General features: G+C 34.7%; 1 protein-coding gene across 5 annotated transcripts in view; it reads right to left on the bottom strand.

The window, feature by feature from the left end:
- Positions 1-1,375: 1,375 nt before the first annotated feature.
- The window catches only part of LOC125681421 (nuclear receptor subfamily 1 group I member 3-like), a 124,292-nt gene continuing 107,086 nt past the window's right edge, over positions 1,376-18,581 (bottom strand). For all 5 annotated transcript variants that reach the window (XM_056155340.1, XM_056155342.1, XM_056155339.1 and 2 more), the window contains 2 exons: positions 16,449-16,566; positions 1,376-6,763 (listed from right to left, as the gene is read on the bottom strand). In XM_056155340.1, the coding sequence (XP_056011315.1) occupies positions 5,532-6,763; positions 16,449-16,566 (1,350 nt within the window). In that variant the 3' untranslated portion in view covers positions 1,376-5,531. The remainder of the gene's footprint in view (positions 6,764-16,448; positions 16,567-18,581) is intronic.

The following is an 18,581-nucleotide window of genomic DNA, read 5'->3' as shown; positions in this document are numbered from 1 at the left end:
TCAATCTCATAACTCCTATGAGCATTACAAAATAGAAAGTTGGGCAAACACAGACCCCTGGATATACCAGAGGTGGGACCAGGTACCTAGGAGGAGTAAGCATCCCCTGTCGACCGGTCACACCCGCCGTGAGCCCTATATCTTGATCAGGTAAACGGAGTTATCCGCAGTCAAAATCAGTGTGCCAAGAACGGCTTAACAATCGGTATGGAACACGTCAGACAGCATTTGACCCAATGATAGGTTGTATTGACAATCTAGATCGTTATAACAACCATAGAATTTATGAAATGCTGACTTTAAACGAGACTGGTGAAACACCTGCACCATCAACTTGTTTGTCAGTAGCCTGACTCGATTTCAAAACTGATCATATACAGAACAAGCTCTTTCGTATCGAATCAGTTGAGAGATATAAACACCCTATGCAGGTGATGATTTGGGATATGAACTTCAATGTATGGGATCACAGGGTCAACTGACACGGAGGTCATGTTATAATATATACATGTATAGGTAATGAAAATATTTTTTTTTTCAGTGTAAGTAAAACCAAGTCCACATCAGAAAATTTGTCAAATTACTATTAATACAATTACTTTTTGCTATTGGCCCATTGACGTTGTTGCTCGCCAGTTCCACAATTACTATAACATTGTTGCGTAATTTATCCTGTTTTCTTTAGTATCTTGTTTTACGTTACATTCGAGAATTTTTCAGTATGTAGAGACGTCGCCAGATTAAAGAGAACTGCCGTAAATCTTTAGATCAAGACATGGCGCTTATGGTCGTAGCAGTGAGAGTTCTTTATCGCACCAACGCCAGTTCCTTCGCGAAAGATCACTTACTACCTGTTATCTGACGTCATGCAGGGATCACATGGAAACCGGTCCTACTAAAGAGAGTACACTAGAGCTCTTTAGAGTACGCTGGTAAAATTTCAAAATTTAATGCAATTTAACCACTGCTCGTAGATGTTTACACTTTATTTTAACCTAATAAATGTATATCTGGAATATATTGTGTTTGTTTTCATTAGTTTAGGGATTATTTCAAGTTACAGTTTACCGTTTGATCACGATCCCATCTAATCGGGATCGAGATGCCGTAAATCTTCTAAAATTTAATGTTTTCTGGTCAAAATATCGCTAAAAACCAAGTATTGTAATATTATTTTATAATTATGCTTATTTAAGCGGTATACATACAAATAAACACTTAAATTGCATTAGATTTAGAAATTTTACCAGAGTACTCTATTTAGTAGTACCCCATGGAAACTAAATCCTCTCTAGTTTCATTTTAAACACCAATGCGCAAGTCAATTTTCCGTACAGAGCAGCGACGCCCACGTGCTCCAAAGGAAGCAAAGACAGAATAGATTGAATTTATTACATAACATATCACATTAATCCAGGCGAACTACAAAGCTTAACATAACAAAAAATAGAACAACATATATATATATATATATATATATATATATATCAACGTACTGGACAGATTGTACCGTGGATAGTTTGTTACACCTTCGTTAACACTTCATTGCTTCAATAATGTGCTATTTTTAAAGAAAATTTATGAGAACAGTGTATATCTTATCTCAAGTTTATTTGACACTTCCTCTGAGGAGAGATCGGAAAAGCCGCTAGATGGGACACATTGCTCACTCTTAATACAGAGATCCAACCCTTAACCCTTTCTTGTGACGTCACAAAAAGCAAATGCAACTCGGATGAGAATAAGATTGCCCTACACAATATAAAGTACTACTTTAACAAACTGCAACTGTGGGTCTTCATGATGCGTTACTAAGCCCTCAGAATTTGACTGACAGTAAGGAAATTATCCGAAGAGACCAACATCTGAGGTCAGGGTGAGCATAGCGATCTCCACTGCATAAGCTTGAGTTCTAACATGGGTCTACATTTGTAGCACTTTACATAAAGCTAGTGACCTCTTGGAGCGAATCAACAATTGAATTTGAATAATGTTTCATGTCAAGTAAGTTAGATTGTATTAGATCCAAAAGTCAAAGGTTTAGAATTTAATATACTTATAAACATGGTCCAATATAAATTATTTTTAGAGATTTTACATTGGAACTGACAGACGACAAAACTTCAATCTGACAGACGACAAAACTTCAATCGCTAAATGCTCATATGAGTTTATAATTAGACGTCGTGATAAACCTGGCCACGATCATCTATTTCAATCTCAGAAAAAAGGTCAACTCATATAGTTCCTTACTATTATCAAAAGGTTTTCAAAATGCTAAATACTTATTACAAAAATACATCTTTCAGTCAAACCTATCATTAAATGCACCAGACTCTTCTTCTGAGTTTCTATCTACATTATCTCATAAAGCTCAGATGATGACAGCAATTATACCATGATGACAATGTCTTAGACAGTACAGTAGCTCTGCTGGTCACCACTGACACAACACTGTCTTGAATTCCAGTTATTCATTGTTTACAAAGTTTCAAACAAACAAACAAACTAATCAAACAATCAAACATTTTCAAAAACCTTATTTTCTGCTAAATCAAATTCATAATGTAAATAGTCTTTAATTCAAAAGTTTACATGAAAATTTCAAAACTCTTTGAAAACTTTCACTTTAGGCCAAGTAAAATTAATTAGTAGATTATCATTGAAACTTCACAAAAAAATGGGGCGGGTGGGAGGATTTTATTTTTTATATTTTTTATTTTTCACCATGGTATTCTTGACCTCAAAAATGCCTTCTCTCATTGAGAAAAGGCTTTATAAATCATAATTACATGTGTATTTGGGTTTCTAAAAGGCAAAGTGAAACAAAGTACGTTTACGATACCGGACCGGACATAAAAATATCCGGAAATCGTAATTTTGAAAAATAAAAAAAATCGGGGCGGGGCGATTTTCGAGGGGCGGGCAGGAATGATAATCTACTAATTAATTTTACTTGGCCTTATATAGAAGCTGTACACCAACTGACATCAACTGTAAAATTTAGTCATTCTGCTTGCACAGGAAAGTTCAAACATGGAGTAAAATGTTGAATTGTTCTGTTGTAAATTTTATGTACATGGCAGTCATTTGTTACAATACTCATGCTTTTGAATTAAAGTGTCCTGAGTCATGGAAATTAAGTTCGTTGGTAATCTTCAATTTACTTATCTGTTTAGAAAAGCATAGTAACTTTAAACATGTCTGTATATACATTTAAAAATTAAAAATCTAAATGAGAAGAATTGTACTGTCAAGGAATATCTTTATATTTTCTGCACACATACAGCTATTGACAGTCACCAGATTTCAGATGTTATGCCTATAATTCATTGATTTCTCTAAATTGTTTATTTTCATGTATAGATGGTAATGCTAGGAGGATACATAATGCTTCATGACTTCCACTGGAAATTCAGTCCAGCTGATAGTTCACCACATCATCAATACGCAGAACCTTTTAAGCACTAAAAAATAATACCATTTTTAATTCATAACCAGTGATAGCCAGAAATCTAATTTAAAAAACACTATCAAGTAAGGGATATAGAAGCCATGAACATCCTACAAGCAACCAACTCCCCTGTTGCCCATTTTTCAGAATTGTTTGCTTTGCAATAAATTTCAACCATTAACCATATCCCCTTTAAATCTATGTACAAGACTCTTCATTATTAACATACAGGAAAATCTGCAACAACAAAAATCACGTAGAAGCGACTCTTGAAGAGAATAAACAGATATTTAGGTAACAGGATATGTGTCTCACGTCTTCATTGTCGACAGCTTTACAGCCTGGAATAGTTCAGTATCTAAACACTGGGATATAGTAACCGACATCACCGGAAGTAAACAATTAACAAGTAACAATTAATGAGCACAAAATAAAGATTCAATGAGATTGTAGAAAATGGTCAGCAATGAATTCACCCCCTCCACTTCTATAAAGATTCGATGAGACTGAAGAAAACAGTTGAACCGTAACAGTCAGTAATCAATTCACCCCCTCCACTTCTAGTTTGAAATTTTGATTTGTACACCCTGGGTCTCCTAAAATCAAATTTATACGTTTCCACAAAAAGACAGTGAAATTTGAATACACGGGTGAGAAAATGATGCACATGCAGTCGCAAGTCTTTAGCATGAACAGACCACATACAGGTCATATCCTCTAGTCATAGTTCACAGTATAGAAAAATCACAACAGTGTACAAGCACAACATCCAACAAAGAATTGTGTTCAGCAATAACAAAAATGCTTTTAAAGCATTAACTGTCCCCTTACTTTTATAATGAAGATCCTGACCAGACCCATATCTTAATTCAAAAGAAATATAGTTCATTTAATACAATAACAAGGGGTCAACTTTAACCACATTCACCCTATATGTTTTGAAAAAATTTCAAAACACACATTTTTCAACAAAACAGAGATCATGGTAACCATACAAGATTTGAAACTGTTTCACAGGAGTAAATCTTGTGGAATTTTCCAGTCTGTTGAGACCTTTTTGTGAGGAAATGATATATCTAAGATTTATTTTGGTACACATTTAAGAGGATAATCTATTTAAAAGTCCCAAGATGATTTTTTCCCTTTGTTCCCCCCTCCTTCTTTTTTTTTGGAAAAATAAAATTGTTTTCAAATTCATTTCACACATGTTTTCAGTTGACATTTTCTATTATGTCATTTATGTATCACAGAAAGGTGAAGGTGTGATGTGGCTCACACAAACGTCCCCAGCAATATATCCATGCACGCTGTGTTGGACGACTTAGAAAGTTGATCACTCCCAAAAATGTGAAATGTCTAAAAATCTAAATTAGTAGAGCCTTTGTTTTGTAAGTGTGAGGTTAGGGTTGACAACCCATACTAACACTTAGTGGTTGTTTATCTTACTTGTCTTCAACAAAGTTGATGTTTGGCACTAAACCTTGTATGGCTGTCATAGCTGTAAAAGTCAAAATATACACTAAACATGTTATTTAATGCCTCCTATTTGAAGGATTTAAATAATGACTTTAACACTGCTACAACTTAGCATTTCTCATTGAGGTATGCAAACAGCAATTAACTAAGGTCCACTATCCCACAGGTCACTTTGAAATCTAATGGAGGGAAAAACATTGATAAATCAAACTTTGGATTTACATGTACTGTTTGGGGTATTGGAAAATGTAAATAAAATGTTTTCAACATTTCTGAAACGCTTTACAATTTCTTCCAAAAATTGCTGGATTACTTCCAATTTGTTGACACTGAACATCAAAAATTCTTTATACAAGATTTAGCAAAACAATGTAAACTTAGACTAAATGTTCTCTCTCTCTCTGTGTCTCTGTCTCTCTCTCTGAGTATGAGTAGCTAGTTCAGATAAATCTCATCTATCTAAATATCATTCAAACATTGCAAGTTTGAAGTTCGTGAGTTGTGAAATTTGAAATTGCCATCATTACGATGCAGAAGTAACAACTGAGCAATGAGCTGTATAATGACGTCTATGGTGCATCCTTCACTGGGAATCAAGCATTCATTCATTTGGCAAATCGAATATTTCTATCAACAAAGGTTCTATACTGTCCACTTTCATTTTGAGCAACATTTTCGTATGTACTTCGTTAATGTTCCGAAGATCTGTCAATTTCATAACAATTTTGGCGAACATGATTTTGTCCTCTGGAAATCTCTTCTGTACATATTTTTGTAGAATTCCAGCATAGCACTCTTGGATCTGTTGAATTTTGTCGTGTTCCTGAACACCTTGTCTGTCTGCTGAGAACAGAGACATCATGATCAGAAGCTTCAATGCCAATAGATCCCCATGTATTGTTCTCATCAGAGACTTGATGAACTTGGAATAAGTCAAGAACATGTTATAGGTTTCAGATCCTCCCATTTTCAGAATATCTGCACTGACTTTCCCCTCGGTGTCACTACTCTTTCCACCTCCCCCTTCCATCCGCGACTTCATCATCTCTTTCAATCTCTTCAAATCCTCTTCCTTCGATAATCCCTCCATTTTCCCCATTTCAGATAGTGCTCCCATTCCCTGGGAAATTGTTCCACCTTGTAACGCTGTTGAAGGAGAGGTTCCACTCATTTGAGACAATGAATCAGAACTTGATGATGGGGTGGGGGTCTTTGTCAAACACTTCATGGTGCTGAAACTCCACGACTCCGTTTGAACATCATAGTTAATTGCTGATCGCAGCATCATAATTTCTACCACTGAGCCCTTAAGCAAGGAAATTTGATCCTCTTTACTAATCATTTTAAAGAATTCTATGTTTTTAGCCACCTTGATAATCCTTCTCACAAATCCCTCAGCTAAGTTCACAAACTCTGTAGCATTTGTGGGTGGAGCCTTTATTTGAGTTGTAGTGTTTGCCAAGAAGGAGCTCTGCTCGTGAGCAATCATCAACTCGTTGAGTATACATTGATCAATCTCGGGCAAGGTTGCTATGATTTCGGCCACAACCTCCTTTGATTCATTCCAGCTTGGATATTTGATGTCTGGTGAAGCAAATTTAACATTGGTAAATGATTCGGTCTTCATTTTCATCAGGACACCCAGCTCTTTGTCAGACAAATTCGGGAAAGAAATCTGCAGATTATGAAGTGTTTGTGAACGTAAATGATCGTTTAAGGAGTCATTGACATCCTGTTGTGTGGCAGCGTAGGTATCCTCCGGAGGAAGTTGACCATGTTTTCGTAACTTGTTGATGATGATTTTTTGTTTTCTTACTTGTTTCTGTTCATCATCTTCAAGATAAGAAAAGAAACATCTGTTTATTTGCAGAATACTATTGTAAATTTTGTTTAATTTTTATCTTAAAGGAAAAGTTATATACTTCATAGCTACAGTAAAACTCTGATATAGTGAATTTCTGCGGACACTCTACAATAATTCGCTATACGCATAATTTGTTTTACGTTTATAGCGAATTTACAATTCAAATATAGCGAATTTGTTATAAAACTGATTTGTTCCATATGTATATCAGTTATATAGAAAAGTAGCAATCGATATACTTGCGTTTGCATAGTCTATAAGAGAAATTAAGCCTATATATTTTCGAGAAAAAATATTTTTATAAAAGATATATATATATACACTGATTTATATATGATAATTTATCTTGATGGATTTTTTAATCACACAAGCACATGTCGAAAGAAAAATGTCAACAGAATGATGTGTAATACATACAAACAATCTATGTCTTTTTAAAATATCTGTCAATCATAGACTGTGTTGTTTTTTGTTTTTGTTTTGTTAATGAATTTCCCAATAAACGTATGTGTAAGTATTGTTTTGGTTAACATCCTCTTTAAAAATACAGAAATTTTGTAACAAGTATGGATCCTTTATGGCCAAAGAAAGCGATTGTTAAGAACCACAACGAGTATAAAATGAAACAATCGTTATAAATGGTGATTTTTACCTACATTTTTAATTCAAGGGGAATAGGAATTTACTTCATTATATCCGTAAATTCGCTATATCCGTATTCGTTATAAACGCAGCTTTTTATATAGAATATATGTAGAATTTGCCGGGGAAATCGATTTCACTTCGTTATAACCGTAATTTCGCTATATTTGAGTTTTACTGTATATATTTTAGTTCACTGTGGGAACAAATTTAAGCACAAAAACAATAGGTAATGCTCTGCACTGTGAGCAGGAGCAATTTAACAAATTACTTTTTAGAGACTCTGATGTTTTGCTTTAACTGGTAACACACACACACACACACACACACACAAAGGTATAAAGGGTATTTTCTGTGGTTGTCTATTTTTGGGGAAAATTTTATGGATAGGAAAAATCAGCAAAAATCATAATCGCAAAATATATGTTGTAGGATACATATAGGTACATGTATATATAGTTATAATGCAACTGCAGAAATTGAAAATGCAGAATATAATTTCCAATTGCAACCTTAAAGGGTTTCCCCCAAAATTTTGTTTTTCACTTTTGATGATCAGAATCTACCGTCTAATGTTTTTAAAAGATTTCACATAAAAATGAAGGTTATACATTATCACAGAAGCTCATTTTAGAGAGTTTATTTTTTGTTTTGTAAACAAAGATTGCTGCATGTTATTGTTTACGAAATGTTCTAAAGAAATGGTTATTGATCTTATTATATCTTTCACATTTCAAGCATTCTTCGGGTAAAATGTGTCATCTAAAAGTTAAAATTTGTGACTATCCAAAATTAAGATGCTTTATATTGCAACGTTAATATTTCACTGGTTTGTTTGTATATACATAAAAATACTCAAGTCTTTGTTTACATAACACAGATTTAAGGGCTAAAATATTGCTTTTATTCTTGCATTCAGACGGTCAAAATGTTGGCCGTCAACATTAAATGAGCTATATTTTTAATGTTTCACATAAAAGATAAAAAATATTTTGTTCAAAAATCGTGAACCAGTCCGTTTAAGGAATAAATCGCAAAAAATTGCCCACTGCAGAACAGAAAATACCCATTTCCATGGTGTGTATATCTATGTGTACGTATGCATACATAATCAGTGAAACTTCTCTAAACCATACTGATTGAATTTACGGTCGGATTAGAGGGGTATAGCCAGCTAAGAACTTAAATTAGCATTTAAGGATGGTTTAATTATCTCAATTATCAATCCATCTTTCTTCTTCGCTCCATGTTTTTATAAAGACAACAAACACGTACCTAACACCTATTGTCATATAAGAAGCAATTTTAAAGAAAATAATTTTTGATAATGGTTTAAACTGGGAAATAACAAGAGGTACTGTGAGCAATGCTCACTAAGAATACCCCCCGCTTACCCCAATCTCCCAAAGGGTGTTGGTAATAGGTATAAACTACCTCTTTTCTGAGTGTAAAAAACAAATGGCATGACAAACCGAACCATATTGCTACTTCGATGTCCAGTGCGCGTGACCTTTGACCTTTTGACCCCAAAACCGATAGGAAACATCTTCATCCCATGGGTAGTCCATATGTATGATATGGTGACTGTAGGTGGAAAGGATAACGCTTTAGAGCCCGGAAACCATATTGCTACTTCCATGTCCAGTGCGCTTGACCTTTGACCTCAAAATCGATAGGGAACATCTTCATCCCATGGGTAGTCCATATGTATGATATGGTGACGGTAGGTGCAAAGGATAATGCTTTAGAGTCCGGAAACCACTGCGTCTACAGACGGACGGACGGACGGACAGACAGACGGACAACCTGATTCCAATATACCCCCCCCCCCCCACAACTTGTTGCAGGGAGTATAATAAAAGCTGCATCATTGCTGTAATCACCCCCAAGCTTTTAAAGTAGACGCACGTAAACAATAGCAGTTCACCAAGATCCATAATTATCAGCGTACATCTAATTAATTGGCTGGGTTGACCTTTATTAATGCATCCCATAATACCGTTAAAATTATTTATTCTTGAATCAAAACAAAAACACGAAGAAAATAGGTTTCTTTACTAACATTCTCTGCAAGTGTCTGTCACCTATATGTAATTAACATTGTACTTTTATAAAATTACAATTTGAATATTTCTTAGGAATTTTCAGTCTATGGAGATCAAGAAAATTAAAATGCATCTTTTCATAACTATCATTAATACTCATGAGTTTGTTCTTTATTCATTGCCACTCATATCCAAAAGAAAGCATGGAGCAAGAAAATGTCGATCGATACTCTATTCATTCATCATATAGTCTACAATATCTGTTTAATCAATTTTGTTGGCAATTAAGAATCATATGTCACTGGTACTGGTCAGGTAGGGATTACACTTCACATCAAAGGTAATCATTAAGGCCACTTGTATTTTTCGCACCTCCTTGTGGGTTATTTTCACACCTGGCCAGTTGGTAATTTTTGGACCTGGTGGGTCTTAATCACCCCTCTGGCCAATATTTTTAAAAAGTGTCCCATACTAGGAGGGAAAATTACACTTATTTGTTACCTATTAATTTTGAACAAGAGGCACATGGGTCTTAACGGTCATCTGAGTATCATATCATAGCCCATACATTAAATCTCATGTTTACATATAAGTCTCAATATAGAGTCCTTTGTGCACATGTTTATCGGATCTTTCAAAATATGCCTATAATTCCTATTCATTTACAGAAGTAAAAATGGAAGTTTGCAGCATATAAATCATTTTTTTTAAAGATATGGCCTCTTTAGCATATTTGGCCCCACTCATGAGGCCCCATGGGTGGTATGGTAATAAATTTCACAATTTATATTCCTCTCATCCAAGAGATGCTGCACACCAACAAGAGGCCCAAAGGCCTTATCTGTCACCTGAGTGAGTATTAGTTAAAAGTATCACTAGTCCCACAGGCCTTACCGGTCACCTGAGTATTAGTTAAAAGTATCACTAGTCCCACAGGCAATATCATTCACTTGAGTATTAGTTAAAAGTATCACTAGTCCCACAGTCCTTATCAGTCATCTGAATATTAGTTAAAAGTCTCACTAGTCCCACAGGCCTTATCGGTCACCTGAGTATGAGTTAAAAGTAGCACTAGCCCCACTGGCTTTATCAGTCACCTGAGTATTAGTTAAAAGTATCACTAGTCCACAGGCCGTATCGTTCACCTGAGTATGAGTTAAAAGTATCACTAGTCCCACTGGCTTTATCAGTCACCTGAGTACTAGTTAAAAGTATCACTAGTCCTAAGGACTACTAAAAATTTCCTGTTCTGAATATCTCAGCTAAATTCTAATATTCAGCAAAAGTACACATATAAAACAAGATGTGTTCTAAAAGATTAAATGCCGGGCCTCAAATGGGTCTACTGATGATAGGCTCTACATAACATGTTAAAACTCATATGCCCTCACAAGGGCCTATAATGATGATAGGCTTGGCATAATATATGTAACATTAATGCGAAATGACTTATTTTGACTTGTCCTGGAGTCAAAACTCTCAGGTTGCAAAATTCACAATTTTGGTTCATCTTTTTTGCTTTTCCTAAATATGCATTTAATTTTTATACCATATATCAGCTTTCAAGAAGTCAATTAAATGATAAAGACAATACAATCTAATTGAAATTAGATGTTGGATCCGCTTGCATACTCGCTACACAAACATCTAAAAACATCCCATAGAGGGTCACGTCAGAGGTCAAATTCGGTATCACTCTAGACTTATCGGCTTCAACAAACATTCAATGATTTTGCCAGCGGTGATTTCATTGGTCAATCGAATTTGACCTCTGACGTGACCCTCTATGGGATGTTGTTAGATGTTTGTGTAGCGAGTATGCGAGCGGATCCAACATCTAATTTTAATTAGATTGAAGACAATAATCACTCTAATAATTTTGGCTCCAACCTGAAACCAAACCCTTACCCACTCTAGGATCATAAACTGACAATTTTGGTAAAGGACTACTTACTCCTTCTAAATATCCATTTAGTTTCAATTTAGTATCAATAGCATTAAAGAAGATATTATTTAACATAATATATACACTACATATATAAAGTTTGGCCCCACCCTGGAGTCAAAACCTCTACCCTGGGGATCATAAAATTTACTATTTTGCCCTTCCTGCTTTACATCACTATGCATTTAGTTTTTCTTACACATGTGGGGTCCTAGAGAAGAAGAATTCTGAAAATTGGTCAAATTTTGGCAGTTTTTATCCTGCCCCCTAGGCCCCAGGGGTGCAGGAATCCTGAAATTTACAATTTGTTAGCCTTGTCCCAATGATGCTTCGTAATACCAAATTTGAAAAAAAAATTGGAATAAGTTATCAAGCTGAAGTTAAAAATGTTCAATTGTAACACATTTAATCACTGACCAATATGGCCCCACCCTAATACCAAAACCCCTGAAATAATTAAATTTACAATTTTGGTAAAGAATTATCTGCTCATTCTAATAAAGAAATCATGGCTGTGGTCTAGAGGTAAAGCGTTCACCCCACAGTCAGGGTTCTAACAGACCTCAGTCATTAAATCAGGTAGTGACAGTTCCATTGCCAAACGCTCAGCATTAGGTGTGAATGTCACGGGTCCTCGAAGATGAACTTAAAAACAGATGTCTGGGGTGGGCGTCACAGTAGGTGTGGCACGCTAAAGAAACCTCATTACTTAATGGCCGTAAGCGCCGAGCATAGGACTAAATTTGAAGCCCTTCACCGGTATTGGTGACGTCTCAATATTAGTGAAAAATTCTCTCGAGGAACGTTTAGACAAGTCTACACTACAATACTATCATTAAAGAAGACGTCTTATAAACGTTTTACACATAAATACTGTATACCAATTAGTTTGGCCCCACCCTGGAGTCAGTAAGCTTTAATTTGAAGCACTTCACTGGTATTGGTGACGTCTCCATATGAGTGAAAAATTTTCAAAAGGGGTGTTAAACAATATACGATACAATCATTAAAGAAAAAGTCTTTTAAATGTTTTACACATAAATATTATATACCAAGTTTGGCCCCACTCTTGAGTCATAACCTCTACCCCGGAGATCATGTAATTTACAAGTTTGGTAGAGGCCTTCTAGCTGCAATAATGTAGCCCTCTTTGATTTTTTTTTTTTTTTTTTTTTTTTAGGAGAGGGCTACAACTCCTTAGGATCTCCGTAATGGTGCAAATGCGGGAGTGATTCACTCCCGCAACATTTGCGCTCATTCTAAACATTTCCTGACTTTCTTTACGTAAATAAAATGATATTCTATGTTTCTTAGTCAATATATAAATTTACAACCTGCAACTTAAGATTTGTGAGGCTCTATTCTACCGTTTTCAACAATTTCGATAAATTCCAATTTCTCGATTCATATTTGTGCGCCATGTTTGATGTACTGAAGTATAAACTTCCGATTGTCAAGTCATTTGCATATGCCATAGGTATCGGGTTCGTTCGCCCTCTCTACATGTTCGCGTCCGTCCGTTCGCCCAGAGTCGGTTCGCCATAATTCTCGTTCGTCCTTTTCCTCGTTTGCCCTATATCCCGTTCGCCATATATATATATAGTATATAGTATATATTAAGCTTTTTTTTATTTTTTAAGACATTTATTACGTATCGATTTTTTTTTTTTCGCAATTAACAATTTTAAGTTTCTTAAATAAATAGACTGGTATTTTAATTCTGATTGTAGTGTTTATAAAAGACATAATTAGTTTAAATGTATGTTATTTTTAATACTGTAATTTGGGGAATCAGCTCCTTTGTTTTCTCAACGATTTGCGATGTTTTGAAAGCAATATTGAAGACATTGAGACGTTAATAGGCCCATTATGGATATGAGCACCGGTTTTATCTTTGAAGAATTTTTTGATTTTCAACTACAAACCAGTCCTTTGATCTCAAGAATGATTTATAAGGAGATGGAACTTGAAACTTCATCAAACTACTATCCACCATGGCAGAGGTCAACCCCCCGTGCATCTCATGAATGACTAAAAAAATTGGGAAAATTATTTCTAATAGCCTTTAATCTAATGTATTTTTATTCATATTCAGGAATATATCTTACAAAATTTAATATAAAACCTTCAAATGTCGTAAATTTCTGTTAGTCAGGTATTTGGTATGACAGGTCATTATTAAGACCCGTTGCATACGTGAAAAATATTTTTTTTGGTTCATCTATAGAAAAATATGTATAGAAAAATTAATGATTCCTATGTTTCAGACATTCAACTTAATAAGAGGGCGAACGGACCATGGGCGAACAAGTTTTAGGGCGATCGGACTCTTGGCGAACGGGAATAAGGGCGAACGGCGTCATGGGCGAACGCGTTTTAGGGCGAACGAACATACATTCTATGCCATATAAGGTAGTATTTACATCAATGGAAAAGTATGGAGGCGAAAGCTATTTCGTCGGTATTGAAAAGGTTTGAATTTAATATCAAGTTAAAAACCGAACAGCAGAGTGTAAATTCTTTCTGCAACAATATGATTTTCCTTTCTTTGTCGAAGTGGCTCGAGTAACTACATTTTCGCGCTGATTGTCAATGCTTAGGTTTTTCATTAGATCCACCTACGAGATCTCGCGATAACAAGCATGGCGGAGCAGACGAAGAATTTTGCATGCTGTACATTGTATTTAATGAAAAACACCTTTATTATACATGCCCGAGCACAAAGTTGGTACTCCTTTTGGTGTAAACAACATTTGGGACTAATACACAGAGTTTATTATCGGTTATTCATAAAATTATTTTGCACCATTACGGAGATCCTATGGAATTGTAGCCCTATCCCGAAAACGTCAGAATTAAAAAAAAAATTGGATAGGGCTACATTATTGCAGCTAGAGGCCTTCCTGATCTACATCACTGTGCATTTAGTTTTTCTTATACATGTGGGGTTCTGGAGAAGATTTTATAAAAATGGTCACTTTTTGGCAGTTTTTGCCCTGCCCCTAATGCCCCATGGGTGCAGAAGTCTTGAAATTTACAATTTATGCCCCTTATGTCCTAAAGATGCTTCATACCAAATTGAAAAAAAATTTGAATGGTAGTTATCAAGAAGAAGTTAAAAATGTTCAATTGTTATTAACGCACGAAGGACAATGACAGATGCAGACCAAATGCAATAGGCCACCCAAGTTTACTCAGGTGATCCAAAAATGGTAACAAGTGGCCTTGTGGTTTTCAAGAAGTAATTATAAATGTACAATTGTTAACAGATGACATACGGACACCTAAGGCACTAGGTCACCTGAGTGACTCGAGTGACCTAAAAGTGGCCGCTGTCCCGTTTACATGGATGACCCATTTGTGATAATTTATTCGTAAGGATTTGCTGGGACTTTAAATCAACTGATATTTAGGAAGGATTGGTTTTCTGAGGGGCCAGTTTTGAGATAGTTTCACTGTATATATTTATTGCACAACTATACTTGCACAATGCCATTAAATGCATGCATGTAAATTTAGGCACTTAATCAAAATAAACCAATTTCGGTTTCAGAAGCTTAGAATTACATGACTGATGGGACTAGAGGGTGAAGAATATGAAATAGTCACCGATTCATCATGAAAAGTGATACCCAATTATTTATTTTTTTTTACATCTTGGATCCTGTGCTTTGTGTTTTCAAAAAAATATTTTCATACTTTACAGGGAAAATGATGTTGCACATAACATTTTTAAGAATTTGACACAGAAACTTTTTCAAGTTTTAATTGCCTCATTGTTCATGCAGAAGCAGTGCCTTAAGGCCATTATTTCATTAGGTCAGAATTTTAAATTCAATGATATTCTGTTAGTTTTCTTTTCTAGTTAAATATTTGCACAATAGACCACACTACATTCAGTACTGGCTATACACCATCGTTATAAATTCCAAATTTTCTTAGATCTTTTGGGGTGCCGGTGGGTATTTTTCACTTTGCCACAGCTGTGTAAAGATGCTTGAACTTAAAAGTGTCTTACAAAGCTATATATACAATCAGTATATCTATCATAAAACAAGACAACAGTTCATCCATTTAAAGACTTGAAGACTTAAGGAGGTATACCACATCATCATAATGGTCGACTTCCTTTTAAAACATGGATGAAAATATGAATATCAGCAATATTTGTCTAGGTAATTTCCTTTTCAATTTAAGGTTAATCGATCCTCGTGGGATGTCATAGGTTTTTGCAAAAATCTTTCTCAAATTAAACTTTGCACATGATAGAAATATATCTTTCAGAGGAATTTTATTCACTGTATAAAATAAAAAAAAAAATTGGTAAACTATTGATTTTGAAAGTTTATATTTTCCATAGATAATCAATTCTTTGTAATTAAAAAATGTTGTCAAGGGCAATAGCTCCTATAATGGTATTTCTTCTATTGTATGTCTATTATACATGAATTCCCAAATATCCATACTGTTGACATTTAAAATTTGTCATTTGAACGTGTTTTTATCTAATAGTATTTTAATTATTCTGTATAACGAAAATGTGTGATTTTCTGATGTTAACATGTACTTCCGGTTTTTTTTTTTTTTTATGTCTGACATCTTTATAAATGTGACAACATACACATTTTCTTTGGTTATTGATCAAATTTAACTATATTGAATGGAAATTAATACAGCTCTAGATTTTGCACTTTTAACCATTAATATTGATAAGTCACATGAGGATCAACCCACCTTAAATGCCTTGCTGATCGAGTAGCTCAGTTGCTTAGCATGCTATACTGTAGATTGCTGGTTTGAGTCCAGCAAAGGTTTTAAATTTTTTTTCAGATTACTTTCTACTAAAACTGCAGTTTTTGACTAATAAAGTGAATTTGAAATTTTTTAATTTCAAAATATTGTTGAATGTACATATCATCCAATTTTCATCCATATCAAATCTGTGGTGTAGCATTCTTCCTTAAGCTCTCTTCTTAATACACATCATGTCATCCATTATAAGACTATTAGCTTTCCTCTTACTTAATATCATGTCTTTCCTCATGCCAACAGTGAAACACTTGGCCAAGCGGCATTTTTTGCAGAACGACCTTGACTCCACTGTGATGTCACACCTTCCTTCACACCGCCCACGAATCACCTGAAAATTCATAAAAAAACATAAACTAAAATGACATATAAGTTATGGACAGGTCATTTAGAGAGGTAAGACTCCTAAAATAAGGACACATTTTCCTCAGATCATCACCGACTCTAAGGATTTTAAAATTAGCAAAGCAAAAGTGGTAACTGAATGCTTCAATTTGCAGAGTTACTTGGTAGTCAAATTTTAAAGAAAAAGATTGCACATAATAAATGCAGCAGTGTTGAACAAGGATAATGTTTCTCTGGTACACTGACCTCCGGCCATTACACTGCTACCCTTGCTTATCACCAGAAAATCTCTATGAAGGGATCCCTCTGGAGTTAATACACCCGGCCTTAGAAACCTTATATGTTAGGATAATTCAACTGTAGCCAAAGTGAAACTAATTACATCTGTATTGATCTACTTATTCAATAACCACATATCAATTAAATTAATGCAATTTGGAAAATTGATCAGAAAGCTACATGTACATTTGGCACCATGTTAGTGGGTTATGCAATTTTTTCTGCAATGATTGCTTAGAACTCTTCATCACCAAATGAAACAACAACAAAAAAAGACATTTTATTGTTAATTTATTTTTATGTATTTAAAAAAAAAAATATACACTACATTTAAGTACTTAAATATCATACGGTAGACCCATGTTAAGATAAACGAAACAGCCAATGCACCCTTTGACCTTGAAGACCTCCATATTTGGTAATGATTACGCAGACAGGTGGTACTAGAAAACGAAGCAATGTCAATTTCAAAAGAAATCTATGAGAAAAGATTCAGTGATAGACAGTAGTAAACCTCACACTAAAATGGATGGACAGACAGAAACCTATAGTCTTCTTCAGTTTCACAATTGGGAACTAATAAAACTGAAGTTTAATTAATGACTTGGGTTTAGATTTTTTTTAAATTTAAGACAGCCTTGTTATTTCATCACAAAAATGGCAGTGTCTGGGGGAAAAAATGATTGCGCAAATTATTTGAAAGCTTATCCAAAATTAAGCCAAACAATTTCACTCCTCCGTGGAATACTGATGTAAAGGTATCACACCGGTAATTATTTTCACTATATATTACTATAGAGGAAAAAAATTCATTAAAAATCAGTTTACAGAATTGATGCCGAATAACGCAGTCAGAAACGTTCTATGTTACCTATCTCGTCTGCCGACACCAGAAAAACACCACCCTACGCGGCATTTTCGAAATTAAATTACCCGCAAACAAGACTACCCTCAAATCCACATGTTTTTCACATGTGTGTAAACACCCGAAGTACACCTCAGGAAGTAGCCTCAGCTACCAACAGCAAATAGTTCCTTTGTATACACTTGGTTATTTCTACAAATTACACAAAATTTCCTAATCAGGGGTGCAAAAATTAAGAGAAAAGAAGAAGAGGAAATGAGAAAAATCGCGCAACGAAAAAAATATTTCTTTGAATATATGGAACTACAATTGACTAAGTTCATTTTGATTGGACAATTACCAGTGTGATACCTTGAAGACAACTGAATCTTCATCAAAAAATGTCAAATTTGCACAACAGGTGCCCGTTTCATTCATCAATAGTATACCCCATGCACATAGCGATCGGAGCAAGATAACTGACGTAACTGGTGATTTACTTCCCCTGGGGACTATCGTGATTTCTGCCTGTTTTATCAGTGAAATATGAGGCGCATGTGGTACTTCTTAAATTGAAATAACTTTGTATAAAATCAAGATATTTCCGCAAAAATGGTTTCATTAGAAAGAAGAATGATGAAATTTGCTATTTCAATCACTTATTAATCCTAAATTTATTTATACATTTTTTTAAATTGCTAATTATTTCAAATTTTTTATGAGTGAGATCTTTGGTTTTGTGAAAATCTTCAATTTTCGGTACTATAATGGAATCTGCATCTGCGGTCAATTTGGTATCCTAGAAGAGCCCGTTAATTACGCTTAACAGATTAAACCAAGTTGCTACTCACGGGTGATTAGTGTTTCAGATAATGGCC

This window comes from Ostrea edulis, chromosome 2 (assembly GCF_947568905.1).
Source record: "Ostrea edulis chromosome 2, xbOstEdul1.1, whole genome shotgun sequence".
Taxonomy (NCBI): domain Eukaryota; kingdom Metazoa; phylum Mollusca; class Bivalvia; order Ostreida; family Ostreidae; genus Ostrea; species Ostrea edulis.
This window is presented reverse-complemented; position numbering and strand designations above follow the sequence as displayed.